A 24130-nucleotide genomic window follows, 5' to 3' on the forward strand; every position below is an offset into this window, starting at 1 on the left:
TTTTTATAGATACACAGACAATTATGTTAGAGTGCTTTAAAGAACAAATTCACTATGCACCAAGTGATTAGCATTTTAAAGCTAAACAAGTCTTAAGACGGTTTAGCTAGACTGTAGACAGTTTCAGCGGGCTGCATTTGAGGGGCACAGATGAGTCTCACAAGTAAAAATCTATACCATGGGAAAGCCTGGAGACAAGCAAATGAGAGGACATCATAATCATTTGAGATTCATCTATTGCACCTTTAGAGTGTAGATGAATGCAGAATTCAGCAAGTGTGATTTTCAGTCCTTGTATCTATACAGGGAGGGAGAAGTGAGAGAAAGTGAGAGAATAGCTTGGGATCACTTATTTCCTTCTGGATTATTTTTTTCTTTTGCTAAGGTAATGAAATAAAAAGTTATGTTAATATAGCAGACAGCAACTTCCTTTGCGGAACTGAACCTGAGGTTCAGACATAGTTGATAAAATCCTCAAGTGCTAGAGACATTTGAAGTGGCCCCATTAAGGAGAGGACAGAATAACCACAAAATGGAATTAAACCTCAAAAACATAACAATGCTTTATAGAGTTTCAGAAAGAAAACTAATCAATTCTAGCTGCTTATACATCCTTACCATTTCCAAGTCACCATTGCTTGGAAGTATCAAATATAATCAGAGTCGGAAAAAACAGCATTGCATTTTTGTCAGGATCAGGCCAACTTCGGGAGTTGTGTGTATGGGCATCTCTTGCTGCCAAGGCATGTTTCAATGATAGAATTCTAGATGAAAGGAAACAGCTTATTTAAATTGCCCAAACAAGGATTACAGGCTTGTCTTGCCAGCAGAATGATTTATTTCTAGCTTCAATTCTTTCCTGCATCCCCTTTTCCAAAGCCTGTTCATCTGTTGCCATGGAGACCACTTCCAGCCCACTCTGCCCTTGCACAGGTTCTGTTCTGGACGATGCTTGCTGCGGCTGCCCAGGCCACTCTGGCCGTGCCTCGTGCTCAGGAGCAGCCGAGGGGAATCAGTGAAGCAGCCTCACTCAGTATGCAGCTGCAGGGAGCACAACTGCTTTAATTTTTACACATAGAACAGGTAGGTAGTGGGAGGACAAGATGAAATGTGGGTGTGCATCGTGACTGCCACATCTGCTGGGATGCTTTTGAGTCCTTTAGAGGGATCACATCCATCATTTTTAATCTTTTTTTTTTTTTTCTTTTTCCCTGTAATGCAGATTATTCATAATAACGGGAAATTAAAAAATATTCCTTTTGGCTTAACTGGTAACTTTTGCACATACAACCCCCGCATCCGTACACCTGGGGGAGCTGCTCTCATGGCAACAACAGACGGGGAAGGCTTGAGCAGTGTAGGCCGTACAAGCACTGAGGGCGGCTGGAACAGGGCTGTGGCACAGCCCTGGGCTCGCTTCCAGAGACCCCCCTCAGGCCGCCCCTCAGCCCCCCGGGGCCTGGCACCAGCTCTCACATCGCGACAGGAGAAGCCTTCCTCCGCCAACTTGCGGCACGGCTCCGTTTATTTGTGCTTTGTTCCTTTATTTCTGTTGAGGAAGCTGCAATCAGGAGGGCCGCCCCGCCCCGGGGCCGCCCTGAGGGGAGGTACCAAGATGGCGCCCGGAGCTGCCAAGATGGCGGCCGGCCCTTCCCTCAGCGGAGCAGGCGCGGCGCTGCCGGCGGGCGGCGCCTGGTCGCGAGGCGTGACGTCAGGGCCCACCTGCGGCGCGGGCTCTGTGATTGGCTGTGGGCGGGGGGAACGGGCGGCTTGGCGGGAAAGCGGCCGCGAGGGGCTGGCGGGGCGGCGGTGACGTCACCGGCTCGGCTCGGCGGCGGCCGGGCCGAACGGAGCCGAACGGGGCCGAGTGGAACCGAACGGGGCCGAGCGGAGCCGAAGAGAGCCGAAGATTGCCGAGCGCAGCCGGGGCCATGCAGGCCTTCCTGAAGGGCCCCTCCGCCATCAGCACCAAGCCCCCGGCCGCCAGGGACAGGGGCGCGGCGGGGAGCAGCGGCGAGGGCAAAAAGCCCCGGCCCGTGCCCTGGGTGGAGAAATAGTAAGGGAGAAATAGTAAGGGCCGGGGGGACCCGGGGGGGCGCCTCAAGGGCTCTCTCTCCTCAGAAGAAGGCTTTTGGGTCGAAAAGTGGCAAAATATTGCCCTGAAACACGGCTGGGGTTCTAAAAATGAGCTCTGGCCGCTGTTCACGGTCGGCAGAGACAAACGGCTTCCTGAGAGGAGGCCGGGCAGGGGCACCGGGCGGGTTTCCTGTCAGGGATTTTGGCCCCAGCTGGAATTCTTTGGTATCAGTGTCATCGGAAAGGGAAATGGCTGTTTTGTGTGCTTTTTTTTTTCCTCTATTCCATCTTTTCTTTCTGTTCCATAACGAATTGCGTTTCGTGTCTCTGTATTCAGTCGCCCCAAGAACGTGGATGAAGTCGCCTTCCAGGATGAAGTGGTCGCTGTGCTGAAAAAGTCCTTGGAAGGCGCCGATGTGAGTGCGGTGATAACGGCTGCCACGGCATAGAAACCAGCCAGTGCTGAGGAAAACTGCCTGCCCTTCGCTGGTGGGGCAGTGATAACGCTTCCAGACTAGCCAAGGGACTTCCTGGTATTGTGTTGGGAGCAGTGTTGTGTTTCGGATGTTCCCAGTCTCCAGGGCTCTCTGTAAAGTTGTCAGCTTTACGTTGCAGTTTGGAATTTTTCTGCAAAAGCTGAATTGAAAAACATCCTAGTAATAATTTCGAGTCTGGAGGAGCCTTTGTTTTCTAGACACTGTTATTCAGCTAGTACTCCAGACGTTCCTGAGTTTTCAGAGTTTTATGGAGGAAGCCTTTTGCTTGCATTGAACTCTGATGCACAATATGCACTTGTAGCCTCTGCTATTCAAAAGTTTTACCTTGAGACAATTTGCTCTGCAATTCTGGTTTGACTAGTTCGAGACTGTTTGATCCGAAAATGTTCATTTAATCAGAACGTGCAAAGACTTAAGTGCTTTGTGTTGGAGTGTAGGGAGCTAAAGTGAGCTGTTATGACAAAACAGGGGAAGACTTTTATGATTTGTTTAGTTCATGCCTCCAGATTTAATTTACTTCAGGAATGTTGTAACATGACCTTGTGACGTCATGTTGTAGTGTTAGAAATACAGGCTTCAGCAGCAACACTTCTGTGTTTTAGTATTTGTAGGTCTGGTAATTAGTAAGGAACTATTGACAGCTAGGGAGAGCTGAGGTATTCCCACCTATTCTGTCTGGATGTATCTGTCTTGTACCATCACTTAGGTGATGGGTTGTCAAGTTCTATTTTGAGCAGCAGCTATTTAAAACCATGCAGCTTCTGGATCAGCCGTGTTTCTCAGATGATGAACCTTGTGCTGACTTTTTGCCTCCTGAGTTGAAAAAGACAAATTATAACTTGTCTGTAAGGTGGTTACAGGCTTTGTATTTCACCATAGCTACCCAAACTCTGCAAGTCATTTGAGAAAAAAGTCATGCAAGTAGTTCAAAATATTTGATGCTTTTAAAATGTAGATATTTTTGTTAGTTCTTGAAAGAACTCATTCTGTCAAAAGCAAAAGTTTAATTTAAGGAATGAAGTACCTGACGCTTGTTTCAGGAGTTCTCTCTGACTTTGGAGATTTGTTGAGATCAAAGAAACAGCTGTGACAAAGCACATGACACAAACTTACAGCATTGTTTAAACTTTATTGTTGGAACTGGAGAGGCAGTTCTATGCTAAGTGTCTTGTAAGTATTTGTGAGCTTCTTTGTAAGTATTTGGGAACTTCTAAATAGGGCAAGTCTTTTAAAAACCATGACATATCTCAATAGCAAATATCTGTCTTATAAATGGAAAAGACCAGAGTCCAGGTGATTTTGAAATGGAGAAATTGATTTCTGCCTGCCAGGACTGTTGATTCAATGTTGCTTTTTGCAAAGAAACTGACATGTTATAGTATTCTTTAACTTTCACTTACTTGATTATCTTACCTAGAAGAGAGTTAGGGGTAGGATTACGATTCCAATTTATATCCTCACTCCTACTGAAATTTCTAGAAAAGGACTTGGTGTTTATGCTATATGTAGGTGATGCCTGCAGGTATCCTGCTTATCCATTTTTTCAAGCTTGCTGGGGGTAACAGATCAGGTTACAGCCTGTTAAAAATATTGCCTCAGAGTTACATGAAGGATTAGGCCGTGCTTGTTGAAAGGCAATGTAAATACTGGTGATAACTTCAACAAGAAGTGAGCATAAAAGAGGTTGAAACAGTAATAAAGTGTGGATTTAATGAAATTAGGAAGCACAGATTCTTATTAAAGCTTCTTACCTGCTCATGCATGTTTTGTGATTTAGCACAGAGGCATGAAAGTAGGAGTGTTGCAAACACACAGCTTCACAAAACGTCTACTCTTACAGTATGCTAACCTAACATGGTGAATTGTCAGCTGTCATTCAGTAAGCATTTCTTCACAGAAATCCCTAAAAAGACACAGGGAGGCAATAATGTTGTGGTGTCTAATTAAACTTGGAGAAAACCTTGTGTTAATGTTGAATACTGTTTACTTATTAACCAGGGAACCAACTAACAAACGATCAGCAGATAGAGGGCAAAACTTGAAATGGTTTTATTTACTATAAAATACTGAAATTCTACTGCTCATACTTTTCCAGTGCCTACACAGTTGCATCTGTTCTGTGTCTTATCTTAGTTGCTAAAATGGAATACTGTTGCCAAAAAGGCCTGTCTCTTTTATTTTCTGACTGTGGATCATGTGCTCCTGCAGTTCTTGCTGCTCTTTAGATATCTTTGGTTTTGCTGTTCCGATTCTGTCTGCATTGCTTGCTATATCGAGCATAAAATTCTTTAATCTAACTTTAGTTGACTATTAAAAAGTAGAACGCTTATTAGAGGATGAAAATAAATCAGACAGAGATGCTTGTCTTTTTACTGTTGTTTGGAGGGGACTCGTGGATTCTTGTTCTAAGAATGTAGAACTGGAACATCTACTGTCAAAGGCAGCTGTTGTAAAATGCAACTGGATAAGTGATAAGAGGGACTACTTGGAATACTAGTATAGAAAGTTATTACTCTTATGCTTCTTGTTTTCATCCAAATTTTAGTCGTGACTAATTTGCAGAAATTTGGTTTTATGCCAACTTAGTTCTCTGTCCCTGTTGTTGCACTGATATATTTATGGAGATCAGTGATGCTCCCTCTCAGCTCTTGTTTTGCTAACTTTTTTAAAAGTAATTTGTTATAAATAAGCCCTCCATTCTGCTGGTCACCTTTCCCAATTTAGATTCATCATCCTCGACTGAGGATGACCTGAACTGTGTGTGGCTTTCTAGGTGGAGTCTTGCTAGCCCCTTGTGCATTTGTGTTGAAAGTGAACTTCTTAGGACTGCTGTGTTACAGTGGTCAGGAACACAAGAACACTTCCCTGACTGACAGACAAAACCAAGGCAGCTTTTATTTAATTTCCAGCAGATAATTCCAGACATCTAGCAGATACTTTTATTTAACTGTCTCTCAAATTGTGAGCTTTTATGCTTTGTGCTTTTAACTGTTATTCTATAATTATTACTGCAGTCTTTGCTGTGTTTCTTTCATCTACCCATGTTGGTATGTTTTGATAATGCATTCCTGGTTTTCATACTAAGGTTATTAATGAAAATATTCAAGAGACCAGTTAACCTAATCTATTTGAGAAATGCCACTGGTTTCCTCCTTTGAAAAATTCTTGGGTGGATGTCGAAAAGTATTTGCCAGTGCTATGCATTCCTGTCAGGTTTTGCAAGCATCTCTCTGATTACTCTCAGGATATGTCTGTGTTGCGCTCACTGCAATATTGCGCTGACATTCGCAAGCTACCTTGTACTTACTGCAGTGGAGTTAAGGCAGCAGAGAATGCTCTGAATGGCTTGCAAAGGCAGAGCTGAGAAGGTATGAGGTAGTTAACCTATGACACATTTCATTGCAGCTGCACTGCATGCAAACTGTCTGAAGGGCATCCTTGGATAAATTTGCATGTCACTGCAGTCATATCTATAACAGTGAGTTCTGTAGGCTTTAGTAATCTTGGACTTGACCTGGAGGCAATATATCAAAATAAAATATGACTTCAAAGTGTCTATTTTGATAGAAGGTGTGATGGTGCCACCAAATAACAGCTTGTTCGTGCAGTCTTATAAACAGCAACTGTTTATCCTCCTTTAGAGCACCGCGGGCAGTGACCTAGAATTTGATATTGTTTTGCAGGAGGAGTCTATAGTTTCTATCAGGTGCTCAGATTTTCAGTAGGTTTTCCTGTTTTGTTTTGTGTTGTGTTTTTTTTTGTTTTTTTTTTAATGCTGCCTTGCTGTTCCAGCTTCCCAATCTGTTGTTCTATGGCCCACCTGGAACTGGAAAGACTTCCACTATTTTAGCAGCTGCCAGAGAACTCTATGGGTAAGCTGGAATTGAAGTTCTTTGGTATAAGCAACTATCACGTGTCTTCTAATCGTGTGCCTGTGGTTGTTGCCTTTTCTTACATAACTTCTGGAAACTTTCTCATACTTTTAAATTCTTGTTCAGGAATAGCTTCATGTTCTAGTTCAGGTCTAAAATGAAATATATTTCTTGTTTGACCCTCATCAATCCCTGATTGCTGTTAGCAACAACACTTCCTTGAGGCTAGCAGCCATGTAACCCTGTGTCTCTGTAACTATGTGTTCCTAGCAGAAAAGAGCATGAAAAGAAATGGCTTGTGTGTGCCTTACTGAACTTTGTAAAGGAATTCCAATTTTGATAGTATATTCAGTAAGCTGTTAGCTAAACACAGATCTTGAGGCACTTCACAAAATGTCTGTGTCATAGTCTTTCTGTTACGCACCATTGAGTAATATCAGACTGAAATTCAGTATGTTATAGTTTTTATGAACTCTGTGTACACTAACCAACTGAATTCTAACATCTGCATGGTTTTGAGCAGTGCTTTCAGAGTAGGCAATAAGCAAAAAATGGATGAGAAGGTGGTTTGATGGTGTGATCTCATCTAATGTTGACTCTGGTACCTTTTCCCTCCCTTGTCTTTAATATTTGTCTCATGTAGTTTTTTGGAGAGGATAACTTCTAGACAACTCCGTGTTCTGTGCCCATCTGAATTCTAGGAATTTAAATTCCCCTGTATTTAATTTTTATTTTTAAATCAGAGGTGCTGCTAACTGCTACCTCTATTATATTTTGTAGATATTTACTTTCTGGTAGTATTGCAGTGGCAGACCACTGCCAGTTACCACATCTGGGGATTTAACTGTTTTCTCTACATTGCTAACAGCTTATAAGCAGAAGGACACGTAATATAGTGCTCTGAGCTTACAAACCCAGCTTCCTACTTTTTCCTTGTAACAGGTGTAATTTTATGCTTTGTTGTTTTCTTCAGTGTGGGAGTCAATTGTAGAAATAGCTAGTGGAAATTCATACCTAACATTTAATTATCTCAACTGTATTTCAACAAAGCATGTTTTTCAGTAATGCTAGCAAAAATAATACCTGCAGTTCAGAAAGGCCCTCTGGCCTATATACTTTATAACATACCATTACAAGCATTAACAGCTAATATGTTGTAATAACAATTTTGCAGTCCTGAATTATTCCGACAAAGAGTCCTTGAGTTAAATGCCTCCGATGAGCGTGGAATACAAGTGATCCGGGAAAAAGTGAAGGCTTTTGCTCAGCTAACAGCATCTGGAAGTCGTTCAGAGTAAGTGCTGAATCCAGGCTGGATCTCTTGGATGGAGTTTCTTGCTTAGGACAAAGCATGTGATTATAAAATTAACCTAAATAATAACAATTCTAATAAAAGATGGGTCAGCACTGGTCTCAAGTTTGTAACAAATGCAGTGCTTTGGCTAGGCTTTGAGTTCATGTTGTTTCATATTGAGAGTTTGAATAACTTTTACTAGTGATGTTAATGTTACACAAGCAAACAAGGCAGGGGAAAAAGGTAAGACTGAGCCTTCTGGACTTACTGATGTGTTGTCTTTGCAAAAAGGTTGCCTGACAACCACAGAAAATTTTCTTTGGGTAAATTGTGGTGGATGTTACTTCTCTTGTACCTCTAGTTCCATAGAATCATTGAACAGCTTGGGTTGGAAGGGACCTTAAAGATAATCTTGTTCCAATCCTCTCTCTGCATGGCACTTCTGACTAGACCAGGTTGCAGCTGAGGTTGCTCAGTTTGCAGCACCTCGTGCAAGATGGGTGCTACTTCATAAGATGCTGAAGAGTCTGGTATTAGGTGAGAAGCCCTGTAAAGGGAAAGTCGTGTGTGGTAAAAAATGGATTGAGGAAAGTATCAAGAAGAAACTGCATGCCAGGACTACATGGCAAGAGATAGTCTTGTGTCCTGAAATTAGGCTGTTGTAATATTCTTTGAAGTTCAGGTAACCAGGAAGCCTGAAAAAAAGTGCTGTGTTAGTTATTAGAAGAAACTTAAAGCATGAGTACATATTTTAGAGGAATTCTGTAGTGTTCAAGTACCAGTCTTTCTATGGGAACTCAGTTTGCTTTCCTTGCCCTTTACAAATACTAGTCCTTTAACTAAAAATGATCATAAATAATTAAATGTTTGAATTTGTTCTATTTGTTATGTAAAAATATTGAGTAACATGTGACTCACCATTTGCAGTGATATTTTTAACTTGATCTAAAGAATGCACGTCTCCTTGTCTTTCAGTGGCAAGCCTTGTCCTCCTTTTAAGATTGTAATCCTGGATGAAGCAGACTCTATGACTTCAGCAGCTCAGGCAGCCTTAAGACGCACAATGGAAAAAGAATCTAAAACAACACGTTTCTGCCTTATTTGTAACTACATCAGCAGGTATGTGAGGAACCTGTTACTTTTTTTGGACTTGTTGCTCTTCCTGTTCAGTACTTCTTTTTATTTTGTTTAGGTTTCAACTTTTGGTTTTTAGTGTTGCAGTCTTAAGGTTATGTTACCCTTGCCTATTGCAATAACTTCATCTGTATGAATGTGGCTGTGTAATCATTTGGCAAGCACTTATTTTTCTTTCTTTCAGAATAATTGAACCTTTAACGTCTCGATGCTCCAAATTCCGCTTCAAACCTTTGTCAGACAAAATCCAGCAGCAGAGGCTATTGGACGTTTCTGAGAAGGAAAATGTGAAAATCAGTAGTGAGGTACCTGAGTGGCTGCCAAGTAATTTTATTGCTTAATCCGGTGCATAATTGCATTGCAGTGAAAGGGACTAAGTCAGCATACTTTTCCAGACTTTTCAATTGCACTATATACAGTATATAAAATCATTTGGATAATATTCTCCTTACACAGGTGAGGATGAAATTGTAAAAGTCTTCCTAAAATCAGAGAAATATCCACCAGAGCAAATTAGAGAATAACTGTAGGGCTTTTTGTTCTGTACTCAGTGTACTTGCATTAAATCAGTATTTCGTTCTGAAATTGCCAGCACGTATATTGCAGCACTTGCAACTTTATATAATTCATAATGTATCCAGTGCTCATTCTTCCTGGATTACATTTCCAGCTGACCAAGATTTGGTTATCACCATGAGGTTTTAAGGCTGGTAGACGTGTGTAATGACAAAATAGGTATGCTATTAGATAATTTTTATTCCTTTGTATTGGTCAAGTACAAAAGAAAGTTCAGAACTTGTACTTCAGCATGTAAAAAGAGGCTGAGATAGAACTTGGTGTAATTTACTCCACTGAATATAACTTTGCCCCCATGTGAATCCATTGCCTCACTCGTCAGAGAGTAACTTAAAAGCTATGTGGGTAATACAAGTTACCACAGTTACAATACAAATACAAGCGTGGGTAAAATGGTGTGGATCATAGCACAGTTGTGCACTGCTGTCCCAAGTCTCATTTCGGCTATGAGACCAAGTAACTTGAGAACTGTTTGGTGACACATTTGTAACGTGAAATCCTAGTCCTGAGAGCTGCGGTTTGCATTAGACCTGAGGTAGCATTTATATTAGCAGAAAGGTTGCATTGTAACTTGTGCATTGTGTCTGTCTCTGACCATCTGCTTCAGGCGTTACCTGATGTTCTAAAATCAGTTTGCTGAGAAAGTTGTGCTTTCACTGTTAATTAAAATCCAGTATACACATTGCATTTTCTCAAATTCTCTTTCAGGCAGTCTCTTACCTTGTTAAAGTGTCAGAAGGGGACTTAAGAAAAGCCATTACTTTTCTTCAAAGTGCCACTCGCTTAATGGGAGGGAAGGAGATCACAGAGAACATAGTCACTGAAATCGCTGGGGTAAGTGATGCTTTACAGCCTCTCCTGTAACAAGTCTGAAAAGTGTTTGTGTGCTAAGTATAGTTGCTACCTTTATCTGCCTTTGGTCAAGGTTTGATTACAAATAAATGGTATTATGCTTGTTACCATTGCTAGTAGGGTACTGACACAGTCTCCCAGGTTTTTAAAGACTGATGGAGCTGAGGAACTGGACAAGTAAATGGGCTTTAGGGAAGGACATTCTTCCCTTGAAGGTGTTACTGTCACAGCCAATTGTAAATGTTGAAAGGCTTTCACTTGAATGGAGTGGAAATAGAGGCAATTGCTACTGTCCATGTTTCATAAAGAATCTTTGAAATCAAACTGTCCACAGACACTCAACCGACAGGAACGATGATGAGTAGAGGGGTGAGAATGTCAGCAGTGCTTCCCTGCTCTAAGCTAAATAATGGCATCTGTCAACTTTTTTCTCTTCTGATCTATTGACTGATCTTGTTGCATTGGGTGCTTTTTTAAAAAGAAATTATGTCCCTGGTGCATCACTGCAGAGAAAATTAATTTGCTGTTTTGCTTAGGCACAGCATGGTGCAGAAAGCATTGCCTATTTAAATAAGTCCTCCAGTTAGTGTCCCAAATAAGTGATAGTGAATTTTGATTTGTGAACGTGACTTCGACAATTCACTGTCACAATACAGCTCTTTAATATCACCAATGTAAGACAAATATTAAAGCCTAACTCTCAGTTGTATTAAAAAAAAAAAAAAAAGCTGGTCTGTCTTAGACAGTCTCTTGAGAGCGGTTCCCAGTGTAGAGGAATTAAATACTGATTTGACTTCAGTTGTGACTGACTTGTAAGTGTACAAAGTTGAAAGTAAGCAATGTAATTTGTTACAGGTCATCCCTAAAGAAACAATGGATGGACTGCTGTCTGCCTGCCAGAGTGGTTCATTTGAGAGACTGGAAACAGTGGCAAAGGTACAGTCCCCTTAGTGCTTCAGGCTGAGTGTTTTTCTAGGTCACTGCCCTGTGGACTGTTTGTTACTGCGTTGCAGCTGAGGAACATGTGGCCTCAGGTCAGTTGGGAGGCCCCTTTCAGGAAGCTGTCTTTTGCCAGTCAGTCAGTATGCTGCTGATCTTTCCATTCTGAGGGAGAGTTATGAAAGCTACAAGTGAGATTCGCTACCAGTGTGACTGACTTTCTCCTGAGCTATACTGCTGTCATGTGGAGCTGTTACACTGAAATAAGCTGAGAATTACTAGTGAGACACTTAGCACAGAACATTAAAATTGCATCTTCTGGTCTCTGAACTAGTCACCTTCTTAGTTACACAGAGACCGTGTTAAATGAGAAGGGTCTGCATAAAGCTGTAAAAGGGCATGGGTGTATCTTGTGCACTAGATTGCACTTTTTTATTTTCATAAATTTCTTTCTACTTACGTGGCTTCATGGAATACTCTTCCCAATATTTACTGCTACTGGGCACTACTGATTAAGAAAATGAACAAACCCCGGATATCTTTAATTGCTGTGGTTTTTATTTTATTTAAAAAGTTTGGCCCTCCAGTGCTCTGTATGTCTGTAACTAGTCACTACCAGATGAAGAAGATAAATCACAGTTGGCTGCACTTTAAAATGTGAAGGCTGTGAAGCTGTGCCACGTGATTCTGTGGATGCTAAGCTTTCCTAATTTTAGAGTGAGATTGGGCAGGTTCACTGGAGGTGGCTAACTGCTTAAAATGGCTCTAGCTAACAAAATCCCTCGGACATAAATTGTCAGAAGCTGGGAGAATATTGAGGCAAACTTACTGCTGTATGTCTGCTGTGTTCTCCTGGTCTTTCCTAGGTGCTTGCTTAGGGTCACTGTCAGGCTGGACTCTATGGAAACCACCGACTTGCCCTCTAACACTCAGAGTTCCATAAAAGGTTCCAGGACGGTCTTTCAGTTTAGACAGAATTTTTCAGATTGTTTTTCCTCGTTGTGGTGTTTCTGCTGCTGAATTCCTTCCATTTTCTTCTACCCTGCCACAGAACCTCATAAATGAAGGGTATGCTGTCAGTCAGCTTGTAAACCAGCTTCATGATATTGTTGTGGAGAGCGACGATTTCAGTGACAAGCAGAAATCTATCATAGTTGAGAAGCTTGCAGTAAGTCTGTAGCTTGAGTTCTCTTTAATAATTTATCTTTTCCAGTCTCCATTGGTTAATTTATTTTCTTTCTCTCTGTACTTTACTCTGCTTTTTCATTCTATTTCCTGTTATATTATAAATTTCTCAATTTTTGTTCTGAGAAACTTCCTGAGAAGGAAGTGAGGTCTAGTCAAACTAAATGATTTGCCATATTACTCTAATGATGCTCAAGCAGGTTTGTGGGTGGGCTTTTTTTGATACAAATGGGGAGGGAAAATTAAGATGTGTGTGTGGTGTGACTGCTGGAGAGGCTGGTGCTGGTTAAACTGCAAACTTGTGATGTGGTGAGCTGTCTCACTCCTGTGGTATGAGACAGCTGGCTCCAGCAGCACCATTTTTAAAGGGGTTTAACTTCTCTCCATCTGCAGGAAGTGGACAAATGCCTGGCAGACGGTGCTGATGAATACTTGCAGTTGATGAGTCTCTGTGCCCTTGTGATGCAGCAGCTGACACAGAACACCTAACTCCTCCAGCAGGAGCTGGCAGCAACTTGGAGCTGTTTCGGGGTGGCTGTGCTTTTGCTAGCAGGGCCCCATGTACCCTTTTTGTATAGTTTTTGCAATAAAATTACTGCTCAGCAGATGAAAATGCTCATGCTGGAGTACTTTTGTTTTCATGTAAGTCCATAAATGATAGGTTTAATCACTTCCTAGTGAAAGGGTAGGTCAGTGGTAGGCATGCTGGGGTGTAGTGGTGCTTTGTCAAAGCTAAGGAGACTCCAGTCCTTTATGCTCAGCATGTAGGTTACTGTACAGAAATCCCAGGTCCCTTGCAACTGCAAGAGCTGAAGCCCTCCCAGTTAAAAAAGGAAAGCCAGGCTGCAAGCACTGACATGCACTCACTCCCTTAATAAGCAAGCCCCCCCCTCCCCCCAAGAACCATTTACAATTTAAGTGAATATAGAAGTATTTTATTGAACATTCAAACTTCATTAAGACATGTGCAATATGGCAAATTTTACTGGGTTTAACCCTAACTAAGACAATAGTATGATTGCTTGCTTGCTGGGGCTTAGCAACAGGGTCCAGATCACACTTACCACTAATTAAATACTTTATTGAATAAATACATATCAAACAAATGCATTTTAATGCTCTTATAAAAGTTTAGATTTTGAAAGGCCTTTCCAATTCAATCTGAAGTATAAGTACATACAATAAAGGAAGGTAGGCTAGTTTAACATAATTGGCTGATTTTATACAGCACTTATATCTTTTAGTCCATAAGTAAATTATTAAATGATAAAGAACATCTAATACAACCACTTCTATGGAACTAGGAAATAAATTTCTAATAAAGAAAAAATTTACAGACCCCATGACTTTCCACCCAACCCCAACAGTCTAACCCTAAAGTGGATAAAGCCAGTGGCTTTCCCCACAAGAGCTCACGACAAAAAGTCGCTTCGCTTATCAAAAATCTGTATTTCTGATCCGTTATGAGCATTGAGACAAGATTCAATATATCCCCAAAGAAAGAAGCACAATGCACGTTGTGAATCGCCTATTCAGCAACAGCGAGCACTGCATTCAAACCATCTCCTCCCCAGGGATTAAATGAGATCAGCCACATTCATGGGCATCTCCTCCACTGTAGTATTGTAGAATGTCTCAATGTCTCGCAGAATCCTCTTGTCCTCTTCAGTGACAAAATTTATAGCCACGCCTTTCCTGCCAAAGCGACCACCTCGGCCAATTCTGCACAGAACAGAGAACACATTTACACACAAGTTAACTACTCAATTCACTTTTTAAATATTTTAAACGATCCACTCATTAACTGCTGATCTTTTATCTGCCAGCGGCCAGTTACGCCGTGTACACGACTAGCTGCTAACCATTGTCACATCTGGTTAAGAAAAACTAGCAGTTAGTGCCAACAGTACAGAAGAAGTGTCCATCCTATGGAGAGTAGCAGAGCAGAAAAGGTTACTCTTTTGGCTGCAAAATAAGATCTTTATTTAATGGTTGGTACTGTGGTATGAAGCCCTAGCTGTCTCCCTCCCCTCCATGAGGATTAAAACCCCATACCACATGCATCCAATCCCAAGCACATGGCATATAAAAGGTAACATCTTCCAAAAAGATCAGGCTGTTCCTGCATTAATCCAATTGCATCCAGTAGCACGGAACAGCACATGATTTCTGAATTAAAATTCAGTAAAACTGTTTCCAGTGGGAAAACTTAGTATTTTTGTACAAACAAGCTCACTACTTGGAAACAAGGCTGTCAAACACTATCGGTTACGATTTAGTTACACCCACCATCAGTTCTATCTTCCTGCAACTGCACAATGCAGCACCTAGTCATTACGAGCTAAACACACAAAAATGGCTCAAAACTTAGCAAATAATCATGACAAAAGAAATATATAAATACCGACTCGCTCTTTATTCAAACTGTGCCGCTTACGAATCCACGTCCTAAATTACGTCAACGCCGTTTCTGAGCACCATCTTGTGTCATCAACTGCTGCTATCGACTCCTGTATTTTTTTACATCAAGTAACAAAGCACAGTTTACTTAATTTAGGGACAGTCACTACAGGCAGTTAACTAAACCTAGGGAAAAAAAACGCAGTTGCTACCAGAAGACACACACCACAGAGGAAAGAATGCCACTGTGAAAGAAGCCACCAAGAGCAAACAAGGCACATACAACACGAACACAGACTTCAAGGAATGAAGACAGTTTTGTACTACTAGTTTGAAAGCGTTAAGGGCCAGTGACTGAGCAGCAGCACCTGAAGATTAGCTGGGACCTATAGAGCCAGCTAACAACCCTGCTTTCAAGATGCTATGCCAGTAATAACTTCCAATAATAGCTTCTGTCATCACACCCTGCAACCTAGAGAAAAATGTAGTTCAGCAGCTGGCAGTTTCCCTAGATCTCAGCAATGCGTGGTTTAGCCACTGCTGAACACTTCATCCATCTAAGTTTTCCCACTGCTTTTTTTTTTTAATTGTAAGTTCTGCTCCTCCCTCATTTCAGGACCATATTTATGCAAGTCAGGGCTTTTTGTTAAGCCAAAGAGTTTACTTTCTGCTAGTTTTTGTTGTTAGCAGTTACTGTATACATGGATGGATAACACTCCCATCAACAAAAACAACTAACAGTGAAATAGGTGAGGCTCTGTGCTGATTTCTGTTGAGAACACGGCACTTGGTGTAATATACTGACTAGAGGGCAGAGTGAACTAACCTGTGAATGTAGTTTTCACGATTGGTCGGCAGGTCATAGTTTATAACCAAAGAAACTTGCTGCACATCAATGCCACGAGCCTGGAAAGCAATATGAAAGCTTTAACAATTGTCACAGACCTTCAGTTACATTTTTAATCTCCTGATTTTGTTGACTAATTTGTTAGTGATGAACTACAACCGTGTAGTCCATAGTGGAGCATAGTCTTTGCTCTTCCAAAAGGCTCCAGATAGTTCAGGCTACAAGAACCTTCACTGAGTTATGAAGCTTTTGGCACCAGATTAAAACTAGAGCATGTTCACTAAGAGATGACACTCACCAGCAAGTCAGTAGTGATCAAGACACGGCTTGATCCTGACCTAAACTCTCTCATGATAACATCCCGCTCCTTCTGGTCCATGTCACCATGCTGTAGAGTTAAAAAGAATTAGAATTATTACAGTTCTAGTTATTAGGTTCAGTATTCCAGATTGGACTATCCTCTCAGAACAAAAGGATGTATGAAACCCAGCGTCCCTACCTGCTGTGGGAACGAAGCAGGTAGGGATAGAAGGAAACATTTTTCTTTTAGCAGGGGGAACGATAATACAGCACCACACAGCTATATCATAACTTTTCCTGCTTTAACTTAAGCATAGCTCATTAGGGATTGTTCTATGTACATGTCATTGCAGAAGTTGTATAAGTATCAGTTCTTACCAGAGCTGAGACAGTGAAGTCTCTGGCATGCATTTTCTCTGTAAGCCAGTCCACTTTTCTCCTTGTATTCAGGAAGATAACAGCCTGTGTAATGGTCAGGGTCTCATACAGATCACAGAGAGTATCCAGCTTCCACTCCTGAACAGAACAAAAATAACAGGAATAAAAACTGAGGTCATGGTCAAATTAGGGCATGCCCTAACATGCATTTATAATTAACATAACCAGAGGAATATGTGAGGTAAAGTTTCTGCATGAACTGTTGCACCAAATCTTAGGACACAGGACACTGGACATTAAGAAAGAGGTCCACCCTAGTCGTTTTCGATCCAGTGCATCGTTTTTCTTCTTCTTGCATGTACTCTACTAGCATTATTGCAGAAACCAAAGCTGAGCCTCAGTTTCTGCAATTTTAGCACAGTGCTTTAACAAGAAGGTAGAAAAAAAAAAAAGTTTCTTAACTCTCCTAAGCAGAAGCACAACTCATACCAACCTCTCTTTCAACGTTAATGTAGAATTGCTTGATACCCTCCAGTGTCAGTTCTTCCTTCTTCACCAGAATACGAATGGGATCTCTCATGAACTTTTTGGTCACTTCCAACACATCCATTGGCATCGTAGCCGACAGCAGCACAACCTAGAGAACATTTACTCCATGTCAGCACGTACAACAGATATTAGTTTCAGGTTCATCACCCTCAGAACACTGAAATCAACCTTTAAATCAGTGACTATCTTAAAACACAGGTCCTGACCTTCTGCAAAGCCAAGGCAGACAGGACAGCACACAACAGCTTTAATTTAGTCAAGGACAGAAACTCAGTTGTCAGTTACTTGTGATCAAGTCTGAAGCCACCATTTCAATCATGCCTTTTTTTTTTTTTTACCTGGATGTTTGTGCTCAATTTCTGGAAAATCTCATAAATTTGATCCTTAAATCCTCGGCTCAACATTTCATCAGCTTCATCCAGAACAAACATTTTGATCCATTTAGGTGCTAAGAAAAAAAGGAGAACAGTTCATGAAGTTTCAAGAATACATTAAGTACTTTTGCTAATGTTACTCTCCCTTGGGACTGAGTAGTCCCATACCATCTGTCTAGGGTGACAGTAAATCCATTACTTCAGCTCTTTACAGAAGTAAAATTTACACTAATGATTTCTCATCAAAAGCAAAGTTCAACTCATACTTACAAAGGTAGCGTCTGTTTAACATATCAAACACACGCCCTGGAGTTCCAACCACAATGTGTGGAGCTTCAGCCTGAAGCTTCTGCATTTCATTGCGAACATTTGTGCCACCAATACAAGCATGGCATGTTGCTCCCATATAGTCTCCAAGGGCCAGAATTACCTTTTGAATCTAGGAGATAAAAGCCATCCATTAGCAGCAGCTACTGCTACCATCAGTCCTTTATCACTGTTGCTTATGGACTATGGGCTAGACAATGATTACACATCGCTAATGACTACAGAAGACTTGCTACTGATTTTGCCCAACTGCTTGTTAAATATTTAAATTGGTCTTCAGGTCACCCTTACTAGTTAGTTGTTAACAAGCAACTCTTCCTAGCTCAGTAGATGCATGGAAGGCCTGCAAAGCAAACTCGGACTTTGTACTGTGAATACATGCATGTAAAGTACTTGCAGGAAGCTCCTACAGAGTGTAGAAGCATGCTGCTATATGCCAGGCTTTGAAGTCTCATCTCACAAATGTCTTCAGAGTAAAAGACTGACTGTACCATCAGACAGAAGATAAAAGCCAGCATTACTGATTTATATTAGTGCTAAAAATAAAGTATCCTACAAGCTTTGTTCAGGCACTTCCACTTACTAAAATAGAACACTAAGCCTTGAGGGTGAAGTAAGCATGCAATATAACATTAAGTTGAAAAGACATCACGGATTACAAGAACAAAGAAGTGACTACATGCGCACTGCAGTTTCCACGTTGCACAACTGCATGCAAGTTCAAATAGCTTCCAAAGTCTTGGTTTCCACTCAGAACACTGTACTTGAGTAAGGTGTTGTTTTTTGTTTTTTTTTTTTGGAGATGCTCCCTCAGAACTACATGCAGCATAGGAGCTGGTTCCTGCAACTCTGCCCCAGCACACCCTCCACATGCAGCGCAATTTGACTTTTTAAGCAGGCAGAGAACTTGTGGGACAGAAGCCAGTTTCATTTCCCCATTACTCAACATAAAGAGGGTTCTGAATGGATATTGGTTAACAGCCCCTTAAGAAGTCAGTTTATCATCTCACAGTTGTGAAACCTGAAACCTATGCAACACACAAGTAGCTTTTGTTTTTTAGCTACACTATCAATACCTGTTGAGCCAGTTCTCTGGTAGGGGCCAATACTAGTGCTTGGGTCTCCTTGAGATCAATCTCCAACTGCTGCAGGATGGAAATAGCAAATGTGGCTGTCTTGCCAGTACCTGACTGAGCTTGAGCAATCACATCATACCCTAAAAAAAGTAGGATACACATTTACTGTTCCCACATAGGCGATTCATATTTTGTTTTATTGTATTCCTTTTGAAATAAGTGATCAGCATTAACAAGTTCTCTCCATTTCAGGTCAGCCCCGAAAGATGGTGTACCATCATCTCACTTGTTCAATAAAGATTAACAACAGGAATCAATACAAAAAGCTATTAGCATATGTTTTTTTTTTTTAATATTTCCCTTGTTATCTGATATTAGTAATAGCACATGAACTGTTTGCATACCTTTAATGCATGGAATAATAGCTCTCTGCTGAATAGCTGAAGGCTTTTCAAAACCATAAGCATAAATGCCCCTTAGAAGGGATTCTTTTAAATTCATATCATCAAAATTGTCAACAATCTCATTCCAATTGCTCTGCAATGAAGAAAAAAATACGTTATTGCATTCACCATCCCTCTGCATCAGGGCTCAAGTCCTTCCGCGAGGTCATGTGCTCACCTCAATGACACCATCGGGCTCCATTCCCTCGGGGCCGCCATGGTCTCTGCCAGGGAAGAGAACAAGCAGTTGGTTAGCACAACATGCAGAAGGGAGCTCACCCCCCTGGGCTGCCAAGAGCTGCGTCTGCACGCTGGACCCCGTGACAGATCATTCCAGCAGGTGCTCTGATGCTCTGCCAACGGCCTAAGCCTGCTGCTCTCCCCACCGCCCGCGATCCGCAGCCCACCTCCCCGCAGCCAGTAACGTGATACGAGACAATCCGGGACGATCCGAGCCCTCGCACCCCGCCGCATTTCAGGCTGGTGGTGGGAGGGGGTGCAGCGAAGCCAGGCCCCCGCCCGCCCCTCTTTGCAGCGCCCCCCTCCCGAGGCAGCCGCGCGGGGAAATGGCGGCGCCGCAGCGCCGGGCGGGAGCGGGGGGGGGGGGGCGCTGCGGTTCTTCCCCCCCCCCTCCCCTCCGCCCGCGTCACCAAGTCTCGCGAGAGCTCCACCCCTGGGGTTGCGCAAAGCAGGCGGAGGAAGGCGCCGGGCGAGCGCCCAGAGGGCCGCACCCCCCCCCTTCCCTTTCGTCTTCCCTCCTCCTCTGAGGGAAAAAAAAATGGACTCGCCCGCCGCAGGGCCCTCAGGGTTTGGGGCGAACCGATGGCAGAACTACGGGAGGGGTGGCGTTTATTAATAAAAAAGGAAGAAAAAACGTAACAAAGCGCTCCTCTGTTATAATTATAAAGCGGCACGGTTAGGTTAAAGAAAATAAAAATAGCCCTTTTTCGGGATGTGTGGTTGCTAAGGGAATCTACAGCGAGAACGCGAACCCTGAGGGAAAGAACTAGATCCCTTGTGAAGTCAGGGGGAGGCGGGATGGAAGCGTCTAGAAGCTGTGGGGGCAGGGCACCGGGCGCCGTCTCGCCGCAGAGCGTTCGTTGGAGCGCCCCCCTCAACGATCCCCTGCGTTTCTTCCCCCCCTGCGCCTCCGCTCAGGCTATGGAGCTCCCTGACGGAGGAAAAAAAGGCTCGGGGCCTCTGCCCGCCGCGCCATACCTGCTATAGTCCGCGGAGCCGCCTGACATGTTCCGATCACGAGCGCTGTCCTCAACTGAAAAGGCAAAGCTTCCGCGGCGGCCGCTTTATATACCCGCCCCGCGGCCGGACTCGTTGCGCCTCGCTCTGCGCATGGATATGCGCCTCACGCCACAGCCAAAACCCCACGAATCCCCCCCAAACTGAGGTCCCTTCGCTAGAGATCCCCCTGAACGCGCTGCCTGAGGTGCTCCGAGGGGGTCCTGGAGCCCCTCGGGGCCGCGAAGCCGGCGGAGGCAGGGACTACTTTTTCTCCCCTCTCCTCAGAGCGCGGCAGGATATTGCAGCACTGGTGGGGTGACGGCTCCGCACTCCTTCCTCCCGCTCCGCCTCCCCCCCCCCCTTCGCACGGGGTTTCCCATCCCGGCCCCTGCTGCAGCGCTGAAAATGTGGGGGGGGGACGCGGAGCCGTGCTGAGGGGCGGCGAGCGGGGCCGGTGCGGTTCCTCACCACTGCGGTGTTATTTTTAAATAAAAACCATAATATCCGTGATAAAAAACGTGTCTTTTTTTGTTGTTGTTGTTAAATCTGCATGGAAATGGGCGCGATGCGGGGGTGGGGGGCTTCCTTGGGCTCTCTTCTTGTTCCTCACATGCAGAAGCGCCCCCCACCCACACCGTTGTGCCAAGAGAGCCCCAAATTCTCCCTTTTCGCCCGCTGAGGGGTGGTGGTGGTGGGGATGGGGTGAGGTTGGGTGGGGGCCTCGCCGCAGGATGGGGGCAGCGCCGGGGGGAGCGGGAGCTGCGGCGGGAAGGGCCGGGAGGTGAGGAAGGCAAAATGGTGGCGCTGAGGTAACGTGAGGCAGGGCGGCGGGGCCTCCTCTGCCGGGCTCTGAGGGGATAAATCCATCCCGGGGGGTTAAAAATGGATTATATATATATTTTTTTAAATGGGATGAAGGCTTCTTTGGTGAGTGTTTGTGGGGATTGAGCTGGATGGGTCCACAGGGTGCTGCTCAAAATGCGGCACCGCGACCTGAAGCCATTCCCCACATAGCAATGCCCCTGAAAAACTTGTCAAGAGTTGGAGGTCAGCACAACCCAAAGGAAGGCAGCGAGTGAAAATATCCCTCTGCCAACTGGTTCAATGGAATCAGGGATCCTGCCCATTGCTTCCGTACTGTTATAAGGGGGAAAAAAAAAAAAGGTTTCAATACACTTACCAGGTTCTGCGATAATATGTTCATCGATATTTCTAATGTAGGCAAATAAAGTAAGTTGTAAGCAATAATTTGTACCAACTGTAATGGGTTTTACATGAGTCACTTCTAGAATTCGTTTCCATAGTGATTATATATGAACAAATGGAGTCGGTGCTTGAAAAACTCGACCCCTTTACTTGTCTAGAACATTGTAAATTGTCTAGAAATGTCTAGAATATCTGTAAAGATAATCTCCAAGAGACTAAATTACATTAGCTCTTCCCATGGTAGCATCAGCTGGGGCAACGTTATCTGTAAAAATAACACTGCACTTGCCAATATCCAAGTGAAATTATATAAACGCAGCTTTGCTGTTGACCCACCATAAAAATCGCAAGTTTTGCCCCCCCCACGCTGGACGGAAAGGACTGAGGGATGGAAAGGACTGAGGATATTGCTTGGTTTTGCAATTGTGGCAGCCCTGTGACAGTGACTGGAGACCTTCCTACATGACAGCAGTTTGCCTGGCCCCATAAACATCTGGTTGTAAAAGCACCAGGATGGGCTGCAAAAAGGGCCCGAAAAACTTAGGGCTAGCACAGTTAAATTTCCCATTAAAAATGACATTCAGTCTACACTGAAGAACTAATACTACTGAGTATTTTTATTAAGAACTCTGAGCAGTTATTAAAAAACCCGTAGAATGTAGATACTTTAAAATATTTTATTAGGCCTTACTTTCTTTGCAAAACTGAGTGAAAAAGATTTATTGGCATCTGGGAAACTTAGGAAGGCAATCCATCATCTTCCACAGATTTTAAATGCCTTTTTAATAAACATTTAAGCCATCATCTCAGATACCTGATTTATCTTTTCCTGTAGACAAATTAGCATCAGATTACTTCAGATTACTTACGTATTCAAACCACTTCGAACATTCTGTTTTGACAGAAGTTAATTTTAGAATAACAAGGTTTTCACAGCTTTCTTTAAGGACAATTATGGAAAATTAAGGATAAACTCTGATTTGCTATAAGTCTTGTTTTATTCCACTTGACATCAGGTGTGGTCTCCAAACTTCATCCCATTCAAAAATAAAATGAAGAAAATGTTTTTTTACCATTAGCTTCAATCAAGAGACACATTTTTAAATAGTTTTTGTTATTTAATATCTGTAGTGAGAGCATCTGGGAGTCTCTCAATCCAGTGCCAAGATTTCTTTATTCAATAATTCATATGAATGTTCAACATGAAATTCATATGAATGTTCAACATCAGTAGGTACAGAGAAAGGAATCCAGTGTTTCCTCCAGTGAAAATCATTGACTCGTTTCACCAAATGAAAAGAGGAAGGACTTCTGTTTCATTAACTTCAGATAAGCAAAGCTGAACCTGTCCTCTTTGTGTGAGACACTACAGTAAAAATCCAGGATTGTCAGCCACGACTAGAATGTAACAGACCTGGTCTAACTGTAGCAAAGGAAAATTTTTGGACATTGTATACTCTTAAAGGCTGTGTTCCTGAATACACTGTTTGAGAAATACCTCTTTGATTACAGTAGGGCAAACGGCGAATTTGCTTGTGATCTTGTATCTAGTTTGTGTATTTTTAGCCTGGTGGTAGCCATGCTCTGCCTGGGTTCTAACCATGAAGTGTCATAAATGTGTCCGAAGGTCAGATTTTGTCACTGACAAAATCTTGGATTGATGCTGGGATTTGTTGTATCCCTTGGTGTTAATTTTATTAAGCTTTCTAAAACAGTCTCAACTGAAAGCTTGCTCCTCAAGGACCAGATTCATGTTATCATCAGGCAGAAGTGATACCAAAAAGATACTAACTGCTAGTTTAGTCTGTGCTACTATTATTAGGATCCATGGCCACATTTATGCGTGCACACTTCAGTAGAAGACAAAAGACAATCTTGGTGAATCATGAGATCTTTGGTGGGAATGAGCATAATAATTATGCATTTATTAATATGGGGTAACAGATGGACTAGCTGGTTTAGCAGCTGGGTTTCCAGTCATTATTCATGCAGATCGAAGTAAAGAATCGTGTATCTAAAGACAGCAGTAGGAGTCAACACCTCCTGAAACTGAGCTCTAGTTGAGCAGTCCCTGCTCGTCAGTGTTCTGGCAATGTCGCAGTTTGCATTAGGAAATTTCAGAAATCTCCTTTTAGAAATCTCGTAACGTGATCTGAGCGTACCATGAAACTGCCATGTACTTCACGGGAAACATGGAAGACCCCAAGTTCCTCTCCTGCACTGAACTCTAGTCGTTGCTGGAGTTCATACCATGTATTTCGTGATTCCCACAACTAGTGGGGCAGAGAAAGTGATTGTAGACAGAGTTTATTCAGAGTAGGCTGTGCTGAGGATCAAGATGACTTGTTAGGGTGTTGTTAGCAAGAAGTAATGTTTTTCAATTCATCATTCCCAAAGGATCCTGCCTAAACAAAAGCATGCTTCCTCGGATGTAGGAGTGGATAGCAGAGATTCTGGAAAGTCTCCAGTGGAGAGAGAAGGTTGGAATTCCAGGAGACCCGTGCTTGTTATTTAACTGCAGTCACAGGGCTTTATTAATGCTAACTCATGTGGTTTTTTCCGTCAT

At 42.7% G+C, this 24130-nt stretch overlaps 2 protein-coding genes and 3 non-coding genes across 6 annotated transcripts; 1 reads left to right on the forward strand and 4 right to left on the reverse strand.

Annotated features, from left to right (window-relative positions):
• The first annotated feature begins 1734 nt into the window (after positions 1–1734).
• On the forward strand, positions 1735–13044 carry RFC4 (replication factor C subunit 4). The gene is made up of 10 exons (XM_068691609.1): positions 1735–2056; positions 2414–2492; positions 6366–6445; positions 7620–7739; positions 8715–8858; positions 9058–9178; positions 10158–10283; positions 11157–11237; positions 12292–12408; positions 12819–13044. The coding sequence occupies exons 1-10, from the start codon at positions 1932–1934 to the stop codon at positions 12912–12914; spliced, it is 1089 nt and encodes a 362-aa protein (XP_068547710.1). The 5' UTR covers positions 1735–1931; the 3' UTR covers positions 12915–13044.
• A 300-nt stretch (positions 13045–13344) lies between these two features.
• Positions 13345–20451, reverse strand: EIF4A2 (eukaryotic translation initiation factor 4A2). 2 transcript variants are annotated; one of them, XR_011099229.1, is made up of 12 exons: positions 20338–20451; positions 19298–19343; positions 19081–19213; positions 18677–18816; positions 17544–17712; positions 17238–17347; positions 16844–16987; positions 16351–16488; positions 15971–16060; positions 15652–15731; positions 14830–14935; positions 13950–14147 (listed from the first exon to the last, which is right to left on the reverse strand). XR_011099229.1 is itself a non-coding variant. In XM_068691608.1 (11 exons), the coding sequence occupies exons 1-11, from the start codon at positions 20364–20366 to the stop codon at positions 14003–14005; spliced, it is 1224 nt and encodes a 407-aa protein (XP_068547709.1). In that variant the 5' UTR covers positions 20367–20451; the 3' UTR covers positions 13345–14002. The 2 variants fall into 2 exon arrangements, 1 of the variants encoding a protein (XP_068547709.1); XM_068691608.1 differs by lacking the exon at positions 14830–14935 and having other exon boundaries at positions 13345–14147.
• On the reverse strand, positions 16148–16275 carry LOC137861596 (small nucleolar RNA SNORA63). The gene has a single exon (XR_011099722.1). It is a non-coding gene; the product is annotated as a small nucleolar RNA SNORA63 (small nucleolar RNA).
• LOC137861602 (small nucleolar RNA SNORA81) lies at positions 16608–16788 on the reverse strand. The gene has a single exon (XR_011099729.1). It is a non-coding gene; the product is annotated as a small nucleolar RNA SNORA81 (small nucleolar RNA).
• LOC137861605 (small nucleolar RNA SNORD2) lies at positions 18894–18964 on the reverse strand. Its single transcript, XR_011099733.1, has one exon. It is a non-coding gene; the product is annotated as a small nucleolar RNA SNORD2 (small nucleolar RNA).
• Positions 20452–24130: the final 3679 nt, after the last annotated feature.

Source organism: Anas acuta, chromosome 9 (genome assembly GCF_963932015.1).
Source record: "Anas acuta chromosome 9, bAnaAcu1.1, whole genome shotgun sequence".
NCBI lineage: Eukaryota > Metazoa > Chordata > Aves > Anseriformes > Anatidae > Anas > Anas acuta.